Below are 17,710 nucleotides of genomic sequence, written 5' to 3' on the forward strand. Positions count from 1 at the left end.
GCAAAGAATGGATGTAGGGGCTTAAAGTTTACTTCACGTCACATCGATTGTTGTAGAATTAGACATGAGCTAATTATAAAACTAATTATAGAAACCATGGCTAATTTATGAAAAAAATCTATAAACCTAACTAATATATTATTAACACATATTTACTATAACACTATATTATTAAATCATACGCTAATTAGATTTAATAGATTTATCTTGTAAATTGGTCGCAATTTGTATAATTAGTTTTGTAATTAATCTATATTTAATACTCTAAATTAATATCAAAATGATAAGGAGAACCAAATACTCCTACTCCGTAAGCTACAACAGTGACACCGGCAGTCGGCACACGGATGACTTGACCAAAGAGTCATGGTCGGCGGCGCAAGTGGCCAAGCGCATGCATCGAATTTTCGGGCGGGGTGCTCTCTGCTCTGCTTCGCCCGTAACGCCGTGTGGAGCACGGTCTGGATTTTTCATCGTGAGAAGATAACAACGTTCCCTGTTCTGCTTCGGCCATAAAGTACTCCCCATCTCTTCTGCCAGGCCCCAGGGTACGGTAACCCGGGAAGAGGAGGCGAGGAGACGGTCACCCAGCCGGGTTGCCTCCCGCACTCCCGCAGGCGTTGCCGCCTGGCTCCCCGAGCACGGCGATTAGCTAGGCCAAGACCGCGCGTCGCCTCTCCTACTCCTACTACTGCTAGTGGTAAGATGAAAGGCCTTCCGCCTCCCTAGTTCCTCTAGATCTGATGTACGTAAGGGATGTCCTCTGCAATCGTTCCTTCACACTCCTGCTTTGGAGCAGCTTGTCTAATGATCAGAATAAAGGAATGGGAACCGTGGGCACGGATTATAAACTACCATCTACTGGGCTGGGCGATCTCCTTGCTCTAAGAGCATCTAGGCCTTGTTTAGATGTGTTTTTTTTTTGATTTTGCTACTGTAGCACTTTCGTTTGTTTATGATAAATATTGTCCAATCATAGACTAACTAGTGTCAAAAGATTTGTCTCGTGATTTTACAGGCAAACTATATAGTTAGTTTTTGTTTTCGTCTATATTTAATGTTTCATACATGTGCCGCAAAATTTGATGTGACGGGAAATTTTGAATTTTTTTTATTTTTAGGGTGAACTAAATAAGGCCCTAATTTAGTAGTGGAGACAAAAACTCAGCTCCATTAGACCGCTACTAGGCCCCCTAAATTTATTGGCATCCTATTTATTTCTTTATTCTTGTAAGAGTATCTTGAGCACTGCTATCTAAAACAGATCCTCTACTTTCATATTTAAGTAGCCAATCTACTTTTATGGGCCTGTTTTTTTTCCTATTTTTTACAAGATCTATCTAAATCTGGGTCCTTAAATTTATCCTAACACATGATGACATAAGGGGTCCACTTATCATACTCTCCTCTTCCCTTTCTCCAACTGAGGATGGTGAGCTACCATGGAGGCAGAGTGCCGACGATAGGTGCCTCGCTGCCTCCCCTGGGAGCAGGACTGACGGAGAGAGAATAAAGCCTTGTTTAGTTTCAAAAAATTTTGGAAAAACGACACCGTAACATTTTCGTTTTTATTTGACAAACATTGTACAATCATAGAGTAATTATATTTAAAAGATTTGTCTCGTGATTTACAGACAAACTGTGTAATTACTTTTTATTTTTATCTATATTTAATACTTCATGTATATGCAGTAAAATTCGATGTGACGGAAAATCTTAAAAAATTTTGAGTTTTTGAGATGAACTAAACAAGGCCTGGCTGCAATTGAGGCTAGATATGGTGGCGAGGCATAGGGTGGCGGCATGAGAAGAAGCGAGAGTGGGAGTTCGCACGTGGGAGAGAAACTATTGAAGAAAAAAAAAATAGGTGCTCATCTCTTAGACGGGTGTTCGGTTGAAAGTGTTAAAGTTTAACAGGTACTGTAGCATTTTTTTATTTACTATTTTCGTTTTATTTAGCAATTAATATCCAATCATGGATTAATTAGGCTCAAAATATTTGTCTCGCAAATTATTTTCTAGTTGTTTCTGTAGTTTCGTAAATAGTCTATATTTAATACTTCATGCATGTATCTAAACATTTGATGTGATAGGTGGTAAAGTTTACCGCCTCCAACTAAACAAGGTCTTAGGCCAACAAATGTGGATAGTAGGAGAAAAAAAAAGTAAGGGGCAACACAAGTAGAGTCCTAGTAGGTAGACTGTTAAAATATTTTTTTTGCTTCAATATTCAAAAATAGAAGGGTCCTGTGTTACGGCCTTGTTTAGATGTGGAAATTTTTTGGATTTCGCTGTTGTAGTACTTTCGTTTATTTGTAACAAATATTGTCCAATTATAAAATAACTAGGATTAAAAGATTCGTCTCGCGATTTACAGACAAACTGTATAATTAATTTTTACTTTTGTCTAAACAAGGCCTAAATAACCTACTCGAATGCTCTCCTACGTACTCAGCCACCAATTTTTTTCCTTCAACCTTTCTTCCCAACCTGAAACTGCTCCCGATGCGCCCCTTCCGCTCCACAGCCTTCCCTTCCCTAGCGCTTCCTAGGCCTTGTTTAGATACACCCAAAAACCCAAAATTTTATAAGATTCCCCATCACATCGAATCTTGCGGCGCATACATGTAACATTAAATATAGATAAAAAAGATAACTAATTGCACAGTTTACATGTAAATCACGAGATGAATCTTTTAAGCCTAGTTACTCTATGATTGGACCATATTTGTCAAATAAAAACGAAAGTGCTATAGTGTCAAAATACAAAAAGTTTTTAGATCTAAACAAGCCCTAGTCGGCGTGGCGACCTTCCTCGACGGCTCGAGGCAGCAGCCATGGCTCGCACGTGGGTGCAGGCGCGATGTGTCAGCCGTGCCCCTGCGCGGACGCAAGCGCACCTCAGAGCAAAGATTATAAAGATTATAGTGGGTTGTAATGCAAAACCCTTGAAGATGAGGGTTTTGCATTTGAGGTTTGCATTTGAGTAATTTGCTAAAAAGCTTTAAAAGAGGTATCCAACGGTTTTGCATTTGGAGTTTGCAATTTGGACAACTTGGCAAATGAGAGAGCAAACTTGGTAAAAATGTCAAGCTATGGACGACTTTGCAAACCCAATCGCTCAAGCAAAGTCACGCGCGAGAAAAGCGCGCGCGCCTGGAGACCTTCTATTTTTATCCTTTGCCAAGTCCAAATGCCAATTTCTTTGGAGATGATCTATTTTTATCCTTTGCATTTTGTTATAGGAGTTTGCAAATAGCAACAAATGCCAAGTCAATTTGCCAAAGCCTTTGGAGATGCTCTTAAAGCTGGCTAAATATTGAGATGAAGAAGAAAAGAGAGGAGAAAGAAGAGAAACAGGCTATAAGGTTATAAACAGCTTAGACACAGGAACAAAAAAAACTTTGTGAGAAATATAAGTGAGACCATATATTTATAGTGAATAACTAACTATTATATGAGTAGACTAAAATAAAGTAATAAAAAACCTTACAGCCAATAAATAGAATGTATTATTAAACTTGCTCTCAACTCCTCGCCGCCACCATGCCTCGATTCCAGCACCTCGACACTGGCGACCTCTCCATGATGTCTATGGCAACAACATGAAAGAGGATCACATGTGCGTCCCACGTGTCATTCTCTACTAGCATGGGTTTGAGAGGTCTATTTTAGGTAGGCCTTGTTTAGTTCCTTTCCGAAATTTTTTCGGTACATTGTAGCAATTTCGTTTGTTTGTGATAATTATTGTCCAATCATGAACTAACTAGACTCAAAAAATTCGTTTCGTAAATTTCGATCAAACTGTGCAATTAGTTTTTATTTTCGTTTATATTTAATACTCTATGCATGCGTCTAAAGATTCGATGTGACGGAGAATCTTGAAAAGTTTTTGGATTTTGGGTGGAAGTAAACAAGGCCTTAGTTCACCCAAAAAACTAAAAACTTTTCAAGATTCTCCATCACATCGAATCTTGTGGCACATGCATGGAGTATTAAATATAGATAAAAATAAAAACTAATTACTCCCTCCATATAAAAAAGAAAGTCGTTTTAGGACAGAATTTAGCATACCAAGGAGAGATTAATTAGGATGAAGTTTTTCCTGTTTTTCTCTAATAAATACAGCTTCACGTGCATTCTTTTTAAGAAAGTTTCGTAGACCAACTGGCTAGCGACGACGTTTTTTCCGTAATCCTGTTCCGAGGCAGAACGACGTTCTTTTTTTATATGGAGGGAGTATGTAAATTACTCAATGAATCTTTTAAGCCTAATTACTTCATAATTAGACGATATTTGTCAAATGAAAACAAAAACGCTACCGTGTCAAAATCTAATAACTTTTTGATCTAAATAAGGCTCTAGTTTCTCTAGAGAAAAAATAAAAGAGTAGTATTCACATGGGTGGTTACCTAAACAGTAGAGGAGTGATTTAAAAAAATAGCAGAGGATCGGTCTGGGATTGCATTGGAGGAGATGCTGATGGTGGAGGGGAGCTTGGCAGACAGCTAGATACTCCATACCTATACTTCTAGGGCCTAGTTCATCAAAAACCAAAAACTTTTCAAAAGTTCTCGTCACATCAAATCTTGCGGTATATGTATAGAACATTAAATATAGATAAACATAAAAACTAATTATAACTGTCCGTAAATCGCGAGATGAATCTTTTAAGTCTAGTTATTCTATGATTGGACAATGTTTGTTAAATAAAAAATGGTACAGTATCGAAATCTAAAATTTTTTCGGATCTAAACAAGGCCTTGTTTAGTTCCCAAAATATTTTGTAAAATTTTTCATATCAAATTTTGAAGCACATGCATAAAGCTAAATATAGATAAAAGAAATAACTAATTACATAATTTACCTGTAATTTGCGGGACAAATCTTTTGAATCTAATTAATCTATGATGGATAATATTTATCAAATATAAACGAATACTACTATTTTTATTTTGCAAATTTTTTGAAAGTAAACAAATGGCCTCCAAAATCTTCACATAACGCGCGCGCTGTGCACAACGTCGTCACGTACAGAAACGATGCCGGGGAGGAGGAAGAAGAAGAACAGTGCACCGGCAAGGTTAGGGTTTGGGGTGTAGCTTGGGTACCTCCAATGAACTCCGGGCTTAGAAGAGAAGGCCTTGGGGCGGCGGTTGGACGGGCGGTGTGAGACAACCAGTTGGCTTGACCAGTTGACCGCTTGAGCCGGCGATGGGGGCGAGGACCGAGAGGAACAAGATTTTTTTTCCTCCTATATAGGGATTAGGTGAGGGCGGGGGTGGGCGGCGCAACGATTCCGATTCAGATTAGGGGAAGGCGGGCTGGAGCGACGGAGGTGGTTGGCTGGCGGCGCGGCCAGCGGCGAGGGCGCCGCTGGCTGGGGGCGGCAGCGGGGGAGCAGAATGGCTCCACAAAGAGGAAGAATAGAGGAAGAACAGGGAAGAAGAAAGAACCCGTGCGCTGATAAAGAGTCCTATGTGGCATCACCTCTGCTGCTAGTTCCTTACTCCACACACGTTCTGGTTTCCGGCAGGGTACTCGTTCGCGTCCGACGATGGACGCCGTGGTGGATTTGTTCAGCAAGCTCGCTGATGTCACCTTTAACGCCGCTTGGAAAGAGATTACTAGGCAGCTGAAATTCAGTGAAGATTTGGGGAGCATCAAGGACAATCTGTCCCTCATTCAATCATTCCTCAGGGACGCGGAGAGGCAGTCATCAAAGCTGCAGAGCGTCCGACACACGCTAAAGAAGCTCAAGGCTGCAGCTTATGACTTGGAGGATATGCTACTGCTCTTCGAGTCCTGGACCACCACCCACAAGGGTGAAGTCCTTCCACTTAGCGCCAAGGCTACAAAGGTCAGTTGCCACTTGCCATCTATAATACTTCAAAGCTAAACTGTGGTATCTTATGATGAACTCTGTACGTTGTGTGGCATTTATTGACAGCAGGAATTAGTTGCATGCTCTGAAAGGTTGAAGATGCCTCATAAATTGAAAAGAATGAGGGAAACAATAGAGGAGATAATAGATCACCAGAACAAATTCAACTTCATAGAAGACACTAGAAAGAACGACGAAGAAGTGTTCAGGAAACGTGAGACATTTTCAGATGCTGATGAAGTCCCCATTGGGAGGATTGAAGAAAAAGAAAGAATAATCAGTATGCTGCAAGCAGATGATTCAAACTTTTTCATCGTTTTTATTTATGGTTTTGGAGGAGTAGGTAAAACTACTCTTGCCCAGATGGTCTTCAATGATGATAGAACAATGCAATTCTTTGACTTCCAAGTGTGGGTCTATGTCTCTCTAAAATTCGATATCAAGACCATCGGTCAATCTATCATCTCCCAACTGGATAAATCAAGTAGCTCTGCAGATATCACCTTACAAGCTACACGGGACCGCTTGAAAACTATTGTTAAAGGGCAACGGTTTCTTATTGTTCTGGATGACCTATGGGAAGAAGATCCAGATGAGTTGGAAAAACTAAGGACACTGCTGCGGGGTGCTAAAGCAGGCAGCAAGATCATTGCAACCACACGCAGTGTAAAAGTTGCTAAGCTAATGAATGGAAGTTTGACAATAGAATTAGGTGCTTTGCCGGACAATTGCTGCTGGGAGTTGTTCAGAGCAAAGGCATTTCCACATGGAAAGGTGGATGCTGATAAGGAAAGTATAGGAAGAGAGATAGTAAATAAATGCAGCGGAATGCCACTAGCAGCAAATTCTCTGGGTCGCCTTTGCCGTAGAACTGATGAATGGAAAGCTATACGGGATAGTGATATCTGGGCAGAAGATGGAGATGATGTACCTTTCATAGACACCAAAGTACTACCATCACTGAAGCTTAGTTATCAATACATGCCTTATCATCTCAAACCCTGTTTTGCATATTGTGCTGTTTTTCCTAAAGGCTCCCACATAGAGAAGAGCAGCTTGATTCAGCAGTGGATTGCTCTTGGATTTGTTCAGCTCCCTGCTGCTTGTCAGTCGTTCACCGTTCAACAAGCTGGAGAAAGATACTTTGAGGAGCTTCGTGAGATGTCATTTCTTCAGGATGTAGCTGGAATGTCTCCAACTGTAAGTCCTTGATTTCTTTTACTTCTTACTATTTGATGTCAAAGTTCTATTTAGGTAGTCTCATCTAGTTCCACTATAAAAAAAGGCAATCTATGTCAATTATGTTCTTCTTTTTTTATAATACATGCTACCATGCAAGTTAATTATGACTAAACTTGGGCAAGGTAGTTTACTAACATGGGTTCAATTTCATCTTTCAGCCATTTGCAAGATATAACGAACCTCGAGGTGTACAATTCCAGATGCATGATTTGGTTCATGATCTAGCTAGATTAGTTGCAGGTGATGAAGTTATTGCCTTTGATGCTAATAGGCAACAAAAGCCTCATGGTAATACAGACAACTGCCGACACATGTTGCTCTCAAATTTATGTGACTCATCCCTATATTATTGGTCTATACCTAGCACAGCAAGGGCTCTTCGTTTTGAGAAGTGCAGCATTGCTCAGACTAGTTTGAAGTCTTTGATGGGAGCTGAATTCTTACGTGTACTGGATTTAAGTACATGTACTACTATTGCCAATCTACCTGATTCTATCAACAATTTTAGACTGTTGAAGTTCTTAAATATATCTGGAATGCAAACTGGCCTTTTGCCCAAGTCCCTAAGCTCCTTGCATGGTTTACTAGCATTGAATCTTTCTGAAAATACTGGCCTTGTTGATATTCCCAGTTACATTTGTGAATTTGTCAACCTACACTATTTGGATCTACATGGCTGCTCAAATCTTAGAGAGCTGCCACAAGAAATTCATATACTCAAAGAGCTGCTACACCTGAACCTATCAGGATGTGGTAGCCTACAATCTCTGCCTAATGAGTTTGGGGAGCTTCGAAAACTCTCATTCCTCGACCTTTCATATTGTTCTCAGCTTCAATCGCTTCCTTCAAAGTTTGGTGGGCTTCAGGAACTTTCGTTTCTCAACCTGTTGCATTGTTACCAACTTTGTGAGCTGTCTGATTCTTTCATTTACCTTGCAAATATGATACATCTGAATATGTCCTTCTGCCACCAGTTGAAACTATTGCCTAGTGGGTTATTCAAGTACATGAAGAAGCTTCTAGGTTTGAATTTGTCTGGCTGTACCTCTCTTGAAGTTCTTCCTGAAGTTTGTGAGAATGATGCTGGCTGCCCGATGTTGGAAACTTTGGACTTATCAAATTGTACTAATCTGGCTGCCCTTCCAAATTCCTGCACCAGTCTTTGTGAGCTCCGGTATTTAAATCTATCAGGTTGTTCTCGAATTAACAACTTTCTAAATTTGATTCCACACTGGAAATTCGATAAGTTGGAATACCTAAATCTCTCTGGGTTTGATGCAAAAACTTATCCTGAAGCTCCAGGAACCTCTGTGGCAAATGTAGAGAGTTCAGAAGATCTCAATAGAGAACTAGAGCTAGGCATGCTGCAAGAGGATATCATCACCCAACGTTTGCATCATCTTAAGTACCTATCAGTTGGAGGGTTCACACTCTTCTCAAAACAAGGCATTGCAAGCTTGGTAGACCTTCTAACCTTGCCCAACTTTAATGTACAGGCACAACCTGCAGACAACCACAGCAATATTATGCTTCTCCAGCAGATCCTGGATCTCACACATCATGAGCTAAACATCAAATGCCTTGAGAATGTGGTGTCGCCAGAGGAAGCAAAGAAAGTGGAACTGAGCAGGAAGCAACAGCTTCATTTCTTGAGTTTTGAATGGTCTTGTTTTTTGTCTTCTTTGACACCTGATGGGACTGGTGAGGAAAAGGCTATGGCAGTTTTGGAACATTTCAGGCCCTATTACAATTTACAGTGCCTCTCTTTAAAAGGCTACAACGGAACCAGATTTCCTAATTGGGTTAACAAGATAGATGACACACTCCCAAATCTGGTGAAAATTGTATTGTCCAATATCAAATGGTGTGACCATATTCCTACATTGGGACATTTACCAAATCTACAGGAACTGGAGATTAATGATATGCCTCTGCTTCGGCATGCACGAATTGTACCATGCAAGAAGTTAAGACGGCTGACATTGGTTGGACTGCAAGACATCACTGTACTTATATTTTATGATTACAACTCAGAAACACAAGTAAATGATGTGCACGAGACAGGAGTACATGAGGTGGTATTATGTTGTGACTTCGATGAGGAAGAGAGAGAAACAAGAGATTCTCTTCCCATAAGTAAGCAAGTCAAAAGAAAGGCAGCGGCAGCAGGCCTTGTAGCAAAGGTTAAGGGTTGTTTAAAAGCTCCACGCTGTGGCACGTCGACAGAAACAAAGAGAATACACTACATTGGTGCTGGAAATGACGCACCTGCTGTCACCTGCAAGCCAGTACTAACTCCAGCTCCCTCTAAAGAAAGAAGAGAACAGGCAGCAGGCCCTACACTTGATTATTTGAAGATAGAAAGCTGTCATAATCTAAAACTGCATCCATATATCCCTATGTGCAAGGAGTACTTCGTCAAGAATAGCTTTCTCAATCTGGATCATATCGAGGAAGATGCCATAGGTATCCAAAGATATGATATGTTGCCTTTGAATCCCACATTCAAATCAAAAATGTGGATAGAGGACTGTGTTGAAAGACATGATGATTCTGTAAAATGGATTATGAAAGTAGTTACAAACACCAACGTGGAGGAGCTTTTTATCACTAGATGCTACATCATTGCCAGACCGCCCATAATAGAGGAGCGGCCTTTTGGAACCCTTCGGAAAGTCAAGATAACAGATTGCACGGGGCCGTTTCCTAAAATATTGGCTCTATTCACATCACTACAGGAAATTGAAGTCAATTCCATCCGCAACTCCTTCTGGCGTGACTCACTGCATAAAATGACCAGATTGGAAAAATTGACTACACCATCTCCTGAACTTCTTGTTTCAATGTTGTCCGGTTATCATCATATTCCGTATGTCAATACGAAGGAGGTAAATTGCCCCTATTTCCTTTTTTAAAAGAATTAAAATGTTTAATTTACTTCTTGGCCCCAGCACAGGAACATTGTCCAGAAAGCACCCAAAACTAACTTTATGTTCAATTTATCTCTCAAGATATTTCAGTTGGTCTAATCTACCATTTAGTAAGATTTTCCTTTCTTGTTTCTCCACATGTAAGTTGAATTTTAAGTTTCAATCTTGTAGGTTGAAAGAAATCATATTTTATGTTACAAAAATATATTATGAATGTTCACCATTAATTTTTAATAACTTAGGCGTCTATAATAAATTAATCCTACATACAAAATTGTACAAAAATTATGATGAAAATGTGAATGTATTTTTCTAACATAACTACATAAGTTATGATGTTTGGTACTGGAAAACATCTCAAGCAGCCCCCTTAGTTTAAATATATGCAATTCATGTACAAATCCCGCGCACCTTCTGAAAATATCTCCCAAGACTAAGCACAAAATTTATATACATTATTACCTCATTCTAAAACATAAGAATTCTTAGTTTATCCCAAGTCAAATTGTTTTAAGCTTGACCAATATAATAATTTTTTGTATTGAATGGGTATTTTGTCAAACTTATGACAATTGAACTTTGGACAAACTCATGTTCCCTTGTATTTTAGGACGTCCATACTAATAGAGTAACCATTTGTGAAAAGACTTGTCCTAACCAAACAAAGCATAGCTTGCATTCTGTCCTATGCACATTAAATCATTAACCAACTGCCTCGTTTAGCCCTGTTTAGTTAATCCCCTTTCCAATGTGATTCGAGAGGATACAGGAGATTTTAACTTATAAGAAATTTATTAATCCTCCTCAATTCATTTTCATCCCTCTAATCCCTTCAAACCAAATAAATAGCATTAACAAAGTTGAAGGAAGGGTTTGTTTTCCTTATCCACAAAAGAATATCTTCACATATGTGTTTTTTTTTAAAAAATACCATTCAAAAAATAGATTTTTAAAATAACCTACCCTCAAAAGTATTTTAAAATATAATCCGTTTGGCCACACCTGTCCACTTGTCGCGAAAAAAAAAAACGCTACCATGCCACATGCATTGGCTCGGGAAATCTGCCACACTGGTGGCAGGTGCGTACAAAGCGTGCTCATGTCGTATCAGAGGGAGTGACGTGACAAAAACATAGTGTCATGCCATAAGGATTTGCCCAACAGGATCGATTCATTTCCCCAAAAAAAAAATAGTAATCAGACTTGAAATCCTACGAAACCGACATGTGCATTGTACATAGTGTAATGTTCCATTTTGGTGATATGCACAAAACCAAGCGTTATAATTTTTGAAATATCTAATTTGAAAGTAGGATGTATTAATGCTGCGACGAGAGAATGAGTTTCCCAATATTGGAAATAAATATTCAATCTATTATCCTTTCCTCAAATTTATTTAGGTTGAATATAAATATTTTAAGATTTTGATTGGGTTGCAGTATGATATGTAGTTGTTCCATTTTAACTATAATGACATCATCAATTGTTGTAAAATTATAGTTATTTAATTGAATTGTGCTAAAAAATATATCTAAGTTGGACTATTTATCAAAGTTTTTAATGATCGAATATTTAGATACTCTTAAGAAATTGTAAGATCTACTCGAATTTAATCAAAACTCTGACATGGATAAAAATTTCGGTGTGGTCATTCAATTTCGCTAACATACACGATAGCATTTGTATATGTTCAAAATCGCCAATATCACCATGGGAGTCGGATGGCTATCGTATGCATACTAATGTCGGTAGTAGTTTATTTAGTTTTAAATGTTGAATGTGGTACAATGCAGGTGGCTCTTTTTAGCGTAAGACCAAAGCGGAGTTGGGTGTACAGGAATCCACTTTTAATTTTTGACAGCTACAGGCAGCAGCTACATTGGAAAGAAGCACTGGAGGAGGAAGAATTAGAAAAACTAGAAGAAGAGGGAGACAAGAAAGAGGAGGAAGATCCCCTCAGGCACTGGGTTCACCGGAAAAAAGAGATGGAAGAGAATGAAACACAAGGGGAAGAGCACCCCCTACAGTTTACCACTGGCTCTGCCACTAATTGCTCCAATAACTTCTCCCTTCTATATCAATACCATGACTACAAAATTGAGCAGATAACTATCCAGAATCTTGAGCATGTGGAGAGAGCAGAGGAAGTAAGCGGGCAAGGCCAGTTGTCCCAATATCGGCAACTGCAGTCACTGAGTTTGATGTGGTCTAGCAGCAGTTTACCACAGGATTCAAGCATAGTTAATGACTTTCTGATTCTTGAAAAACTCCAGCCTCATGGGACCCTAAAAACACTTCGAATACAAGGCTATAGGAGTCGTACATTGTGCTCCTGGGTGATGGATATAAGTATTTCCCTTCCAAATCTTGTGAAAGTTGAGCTGTCTGACATGATATTGTGTGAGCATATCCCTTTATTAGGCAAATTAGCAAACCTGGAAGAGCTGTGCATCTCAAATATTCCTTGTGTCACCAAAGTTGATGCTGCTATATATGGAGACAAGACACCATTATTTAGGAAACTCAGAGAATTTACAATCAAGAAAATGAATGGCCTTGAGAAGTGGGAACTTCTTCAGTACTGTGTTAATCTGGAGCAACTGAGTATTCGTTCCTGTATCGACCTTACTACCTTGCCAGATAGCATCCGAAGCTGCCTCTTCCTCAGCAAATTAGAGGTACTAGAATGTTGGAATTTTTCTGCTTTACCAGAATGGATTGGAGAACTCGTATCACTGCGTGAGCTGTGTGTACATGCTGCCAAACTCGAGCGATTGCCCCAATCCATTCAAGACCTCAGTGCTTTGGAGAAGCTGGTCCTTAAGAAGTGCAACTACAGACTCCGCAAACGTTGCACATCAGGAGAGGACAAAGATAAGATAAAACACATTGGAAGTGTAGATATAACTCAGGTAAATTACTCTGCATGTCTATATGTATGACTTATATTCAGCTGTACATAAAATAATAATTCGGCCATCCCTTTTATTTCTTCTTGTCTTTGAAAATGCAGAGCCCTTTTCTCTTGGTCCGTTCAAATGATATGTTTATGGAGAGGATTTGTAGTCCCCAGCTTATTGAAATACATATTGTGTGTTCTAAATACGATAAAGTATCCTCGCTTGATGTAAAAAAGCTTCACCCTTATGACTCGCTCGAAATACTTAGCTTAAAGGGATATTATGGTGCATATAACCCTCTTTGGATGTCATCACTCCCAAACCTTGTGAAATTAGAGCTCACTAGTGTGGTACTTGAACATATCCATCTGGATCAGTTACCAAACCTTGTGAAATTGGAGCTCTCCAGTGTGGGATTTGAACACCTCCGTCTGGATCAGTTACAGAGCCTCCAAGAGCTACACATTTCACGGGTACAGAGCATAGGGTCAAAAGTCTGCATCTGGTGCACAGAACCACTTAGAAAGCTCAGAAGAATTACAATGTCCGAATTAACCAACCAGGGGTTGCAAATATCCATGGAGCGGCAGGGTCATAGCAATGAGAATTTGTTTCCAGGCCTTCAAGATCTGGAGATACACTGTTGTTCTATGTTGAGGTTTGAACCATCAATCCCAAGGAGTGGCAGGTACATCTTATCAGGCAGGAAAGGACAACCAGGCCAAGACATGTGTCCGTCTTTTCATCGAATCATGGGGCCATCCATCCCTGCCTCATTATACAAAATGGAGATCAGGTATAGCAGAGGGTTTTCATCCACATCCTGGAACGGTCTACGACACTTTGACATCAGGGAATTGATTATAGACGACTGTTATGATGATATACCTTTGCCAGAGAGTATTCGGGGATGGAGATCCCTCCGGAAACTCGAGATATTGAACTGTGACGAAATTACGGCGCTGCCAGAGTGGCTGGGCGAGATCACCTCGCTCCGGGAGCTCAAGGTGGAGACTTACTTTATGACAACTTTACCTGCATGCATCCAACAGCTCACCGGATTGCAGACCTTGACCCTTTTAAACTGTGGACCAGTGCTTGAGAAGAGATGCAAATCTGGAGAGGATAAGAACAAGTTGGCACATATTCCAAATGTGACTATATTATAGCGGATGAAAATAATGGAAAGTATCAACTGTAGTATAGACTGAGATAACTCCCCACCATCATCGGCGTCCATGGATGCTTAATATTCGAATCCGGTAAGAGGTTTATCATTTCTCCTGTTTCCCCCTGAATTATTGCCAACAAAATGAGGTGCAAGCCTATGCTTTAATGTGGATCATTGTTAAATGTGATGGAGAAATTTTTTAACACTTTTCAGGACCTTGAGTTGAGTCGGAGGGATGCCATGGGCTTCATTCCTGCTCAGTTACTCCAAGCCGGTGAGCGGTGAGGACCCTCTCATTTCTTTCCCCCTGTTCACGGTGAATTGAAATGTTCAGTTGATAAGAGCTGAACGCTTATATTGAATAAAGATCCCATATAGAGTATATATAATTCGCTGTAGATATCCTTTCTTTGTGCTCATGTTTGCTCCTCCTGTTGTTAATGAGTTGCAAGTGTAGGTTTGTTTGCATCCAATCATGAATCTTGGCCCTCCTGTCCTATATATGATTATTTACCTGTTCACAATAGTGCTTGTAAGTGTCTCTCATCACTCATGGTTGATGAAGTAGAAGCATAGATTGATTTGCGTCGTATCATGAATTTTGACCCTGGTCTGTTCAGATTTTGAAATGTGACTGAACTGATGTACTAGAAAGCAGGTTGGTGCCAAAAGTGAGGCCTCCCGTGCTTTCTGCAAAGGACCAAGCATCCACATGCTTACTTTGTTTTCCATGCACCTCTCATCCGGCCTTGTTTAGTTCGTGAAGGGAAAAATTTCGCGACACTGCAGCACTTTCGTTTGTTTGTGGTAATTATTGTCCAACCATGGACTAACTAGGCTTAAAAGATTCATCTCGTCAATTTCGACCAAAATGTGCAATTAGTTTTTATTTTCGTCTACATTTAATACTTCATGCATGCGTCTAAAGATTCGATGTGACGGAGAATCTTGAAAAATTTTGGGTTTTTGGGTGGAAGTAAACAAGGCCTTAAAATTTTTCCCCTTCTGTATCAATCTTGTCCAGCATCAAAGAAGGGACTGCACGCTGACCTGCAGCATGCTATCAATATATATCCACAATTCCATACCGAAGCAGCCTGAATGGATAGTGAAGAGCTGAAATTGCTAATTGTAACGGAAACATGCTTTGCTATATATTTTTCGCGGTGAAGAATGAAGGACGAACCAGTGTGTCGTATTTACCTCTTGATGAGGGCTTGAATTTTAACCGCATGTGGTGGTTGATTCTTCTTCGCCACTGGACACTGGTGTAGTGTGTTTGCCTGTACTTCGTACAGTGCATGAATGCCTGGCTATATCATGTTGGTTTTTTGTTTTATTTCTAAAATATATGTAAGTTATTTAAGTACTACTTCAGTTTCAAATTATAAGGTAGTTTGGCTTAGTTGATAAGCGCATAAAGGGTCAGAAGAAAGGAAAAGTCCGTCAGAATAGCCAGAGAGATTAAGCAAGCAATCTTGAAATCTCTGAAACATAGCAATGGTCAAGGGATCACATCTCTACAAGTTAATCAGGCATTGCATCTGCTCTCCTGGGCATGCATGCGCTCTTCCAACTGCTGCGCACACGCTATACTAGCTTGCTTGGCACATCGCAACGGCTATTTGTGAACAAGACAGCATGGGTAGATCATATAATAATGATAGCAGCTAGCCATGCTCTGGTAGCAGCTTGTGCCTTGTCCACAGGGGTGCGGTTTAGAAATCCCTTTAACAGTTCCTTTATTCATCCTAAAATAATTGATAAAAATATAGATTTAGCTCTAACTGATACATACTAAAAATATCTTACACTATTTGTAGCCCTCTCTTTGAGGTATTTCTGGATCCGCCACTGCTTGTCCAAGTACTTTATTCAGGGTGTCAAGACGATGGCCCAGCGGTGCAGTAGCGGCAACCAGCGCCGACCATGAAGGCGACCGTCTCGTCATTCGTGGTGCCCGACTTGGAGTCCAGTTGACGCAGCCACGCAGAGATCAAGGATCCCGCGCACAGATGGAAGGTGCTTCGTGATTTCTGGGTAGAGTTCATGATATATGTTGCAACGTCAGAGGATACTAGGGCACAACTAAAAACTTAGGTGAATTCATCACACATCTTTGGGTTTTGCTTTACTCTTTGGGTTTTGGCGTTGGTATTTCCTTTCGGAACATATTTTTTTGACCTCATTTTTCAGTACCTATAGAGCGGGGCTTGGGGCTCGTAGACGATATTATTAGTTATTTTTGAGGTGGTAGAACACTAGCTGACGGTGGAATTTAATTTTTACAGACGGTTTTAATTAAAAACGCCTGTAAAAATAAATTGGCGGGCCCAACTCAAAAACCGCCTGTGAAAATCAATTTTCACAGGCGTTTTTCCTAATAGGAGGTTCTCTTAAAAAACCACCTGTAAAAATCATATCTGTACAGGTGGTTTCTTAAGAAATCCGCCTGTAGAAATAATTTCAAGTTGAATTTTTTGAGTTTTTCAAATGACCTCGTTTGAAAAAACTATCAAAATAAAAGTTGTAGATCTCGAAAAGTTATCAAACTTTGTAGTTGATAATTTTTTCATTTGAAATCATCTTGTCGTCAAAAACTACGTTTGAATTTCTCAAATTTAAAATTTAAATTTTGTAAATGACCTCGGATGGAGAAACTACCAATATAAAAGTTGTAGATCTTGAAAAGTTATGAAACTTTGTAGTTGACAACTTTTCTATTGGAATCCATTTAGGGCCTCAAATAATCAATATATGCTCGGTTTAGGAGAATATGTGGGGAACTAAACTCTAATATAGTCATGAGTGATAGGTGGAGTGGTAGAGGAGACTACGCGCAAGGGCAAGGTCTTAGGTTCGAATCTCACCAGCCGCGAAGCACGCGATTTTACACGGAAAAAGCGAGATGGGTGGGCGATTATCCAGTGGGGCCTTCCCTGTAATTAAATCTTTTTTTCTATTTTTAAAAGTCGATTTTGTATTTTCTATAAAAACATTTCTACAGGCGGGTGGCATAATTGAACCGACGATTCACATAACTGAACCGCCCGCCTGTGAAAAAGTTTATTTCCACAGGCCAATAGCGCAGGCGGTTCGTCAATCTGCCTGTAGAAAGAGGTTACGAACCGCCTGTATAGTACCTCTGTGTACTGGTGGAAAACAAGTCCATGGTTGAGGAGGCTTTTCTCTATGTGTCATTAAAAAAGATGGTCCCTTTCTTTATGCCATTAAAAAGTTAGGGCGAATCTATATGCCATGACAATTATTTTTTGCCCCCCGAGCCATTCTGTCCTATCACGTCGGTCCGACTAGAAAAAATATCCAAAATGCCCCTTATCTTCTTCCTCTCCTTCTCATTTTGCTCAGCCGGCCTCCACCTTGGACGACGGCAACTGGTGGTGGCCGTGGCCCCCGTTGCTCGACGCTGGCAGGGACTACCCGAATGGGACGTCGCTGCAGGAGCGCCGGTGCATTTTGCGTGGGCCCTGCTGCTGCTGCGCCACGTGGTCGATGGCCTCCATGCACACGTCTCTGCGCTGCAGCGCCGCGAACGCCTGCGACAGCGTCGGTGGCAGTCCCA

The 17,710-nt window shown here is 40.2% G+C and overlaps 1 protein-coding gene across 5 annotated transcripts; it reads left to right on the forward strand.

The window, feature by feature from the left end:
- LOC8067711 lies at positions 437 to 16,410 on the forward strand. Of its 5 annotated transcripts, none has more exons than XM_021449222.1 (8): positions 437 to 700; positions 5,537 to 5,860; positions 5,954 to 7,084; positions 7,285 to 10,014; positions 11,850 to 12,968; positions 13,070 to 13,963; positions 14,052 to 14,218; positions 14,341 to 14,719. In XM_021449222.1, the coding sequence occupies exons 2-7, from the start codon at positions 5,558 to 5,560 to the stop codon at positions 14,112 to 14,114; spliced, it is 6,240 nt and encodes a 2,079-aa protein (XP_021304897.1). In that variant the 5' UTR covers positions 437 to 700; positions 5,537 to 5,557; the 3' UTR covers positions 14,115 to 14,218; positions 14,341 to 14,719. The 5 variants fall into 5 exon arrangements, with proteins under 5 accessions (XP_021304897.1, XP_021304894.1, XP_021304893.1 ...); XM_021449219.1 differs by adding an exon at positions 15,951 to 16,410 and having other exon boundaries at positions 438 to 700; positions 13,070 to 14,218; positions 14,341 to 14,408; XM_021449218.1 differs by adding an exon at positions 15,152 to 15,914 and having other exon boundaries at positions 438 to 700; positions 13,070 to 14,218; positions 14,341 to 14,408.

Source organism: Sorghum bicolor, chromosome 10, assembly GCF_000003195.3.
Source record: "Sorghum bicolor cultivar BTx623 chromosome 10, Sorghum_bicolor_NCBIv3, whole genome shotgun sequence".
Lineage (NCBI taxonomy): Eukaryota > Viridiplantae > Streptophyta > Magnoliopsida > Poales > Poaceae > Sorghum > Sorghum bicolor.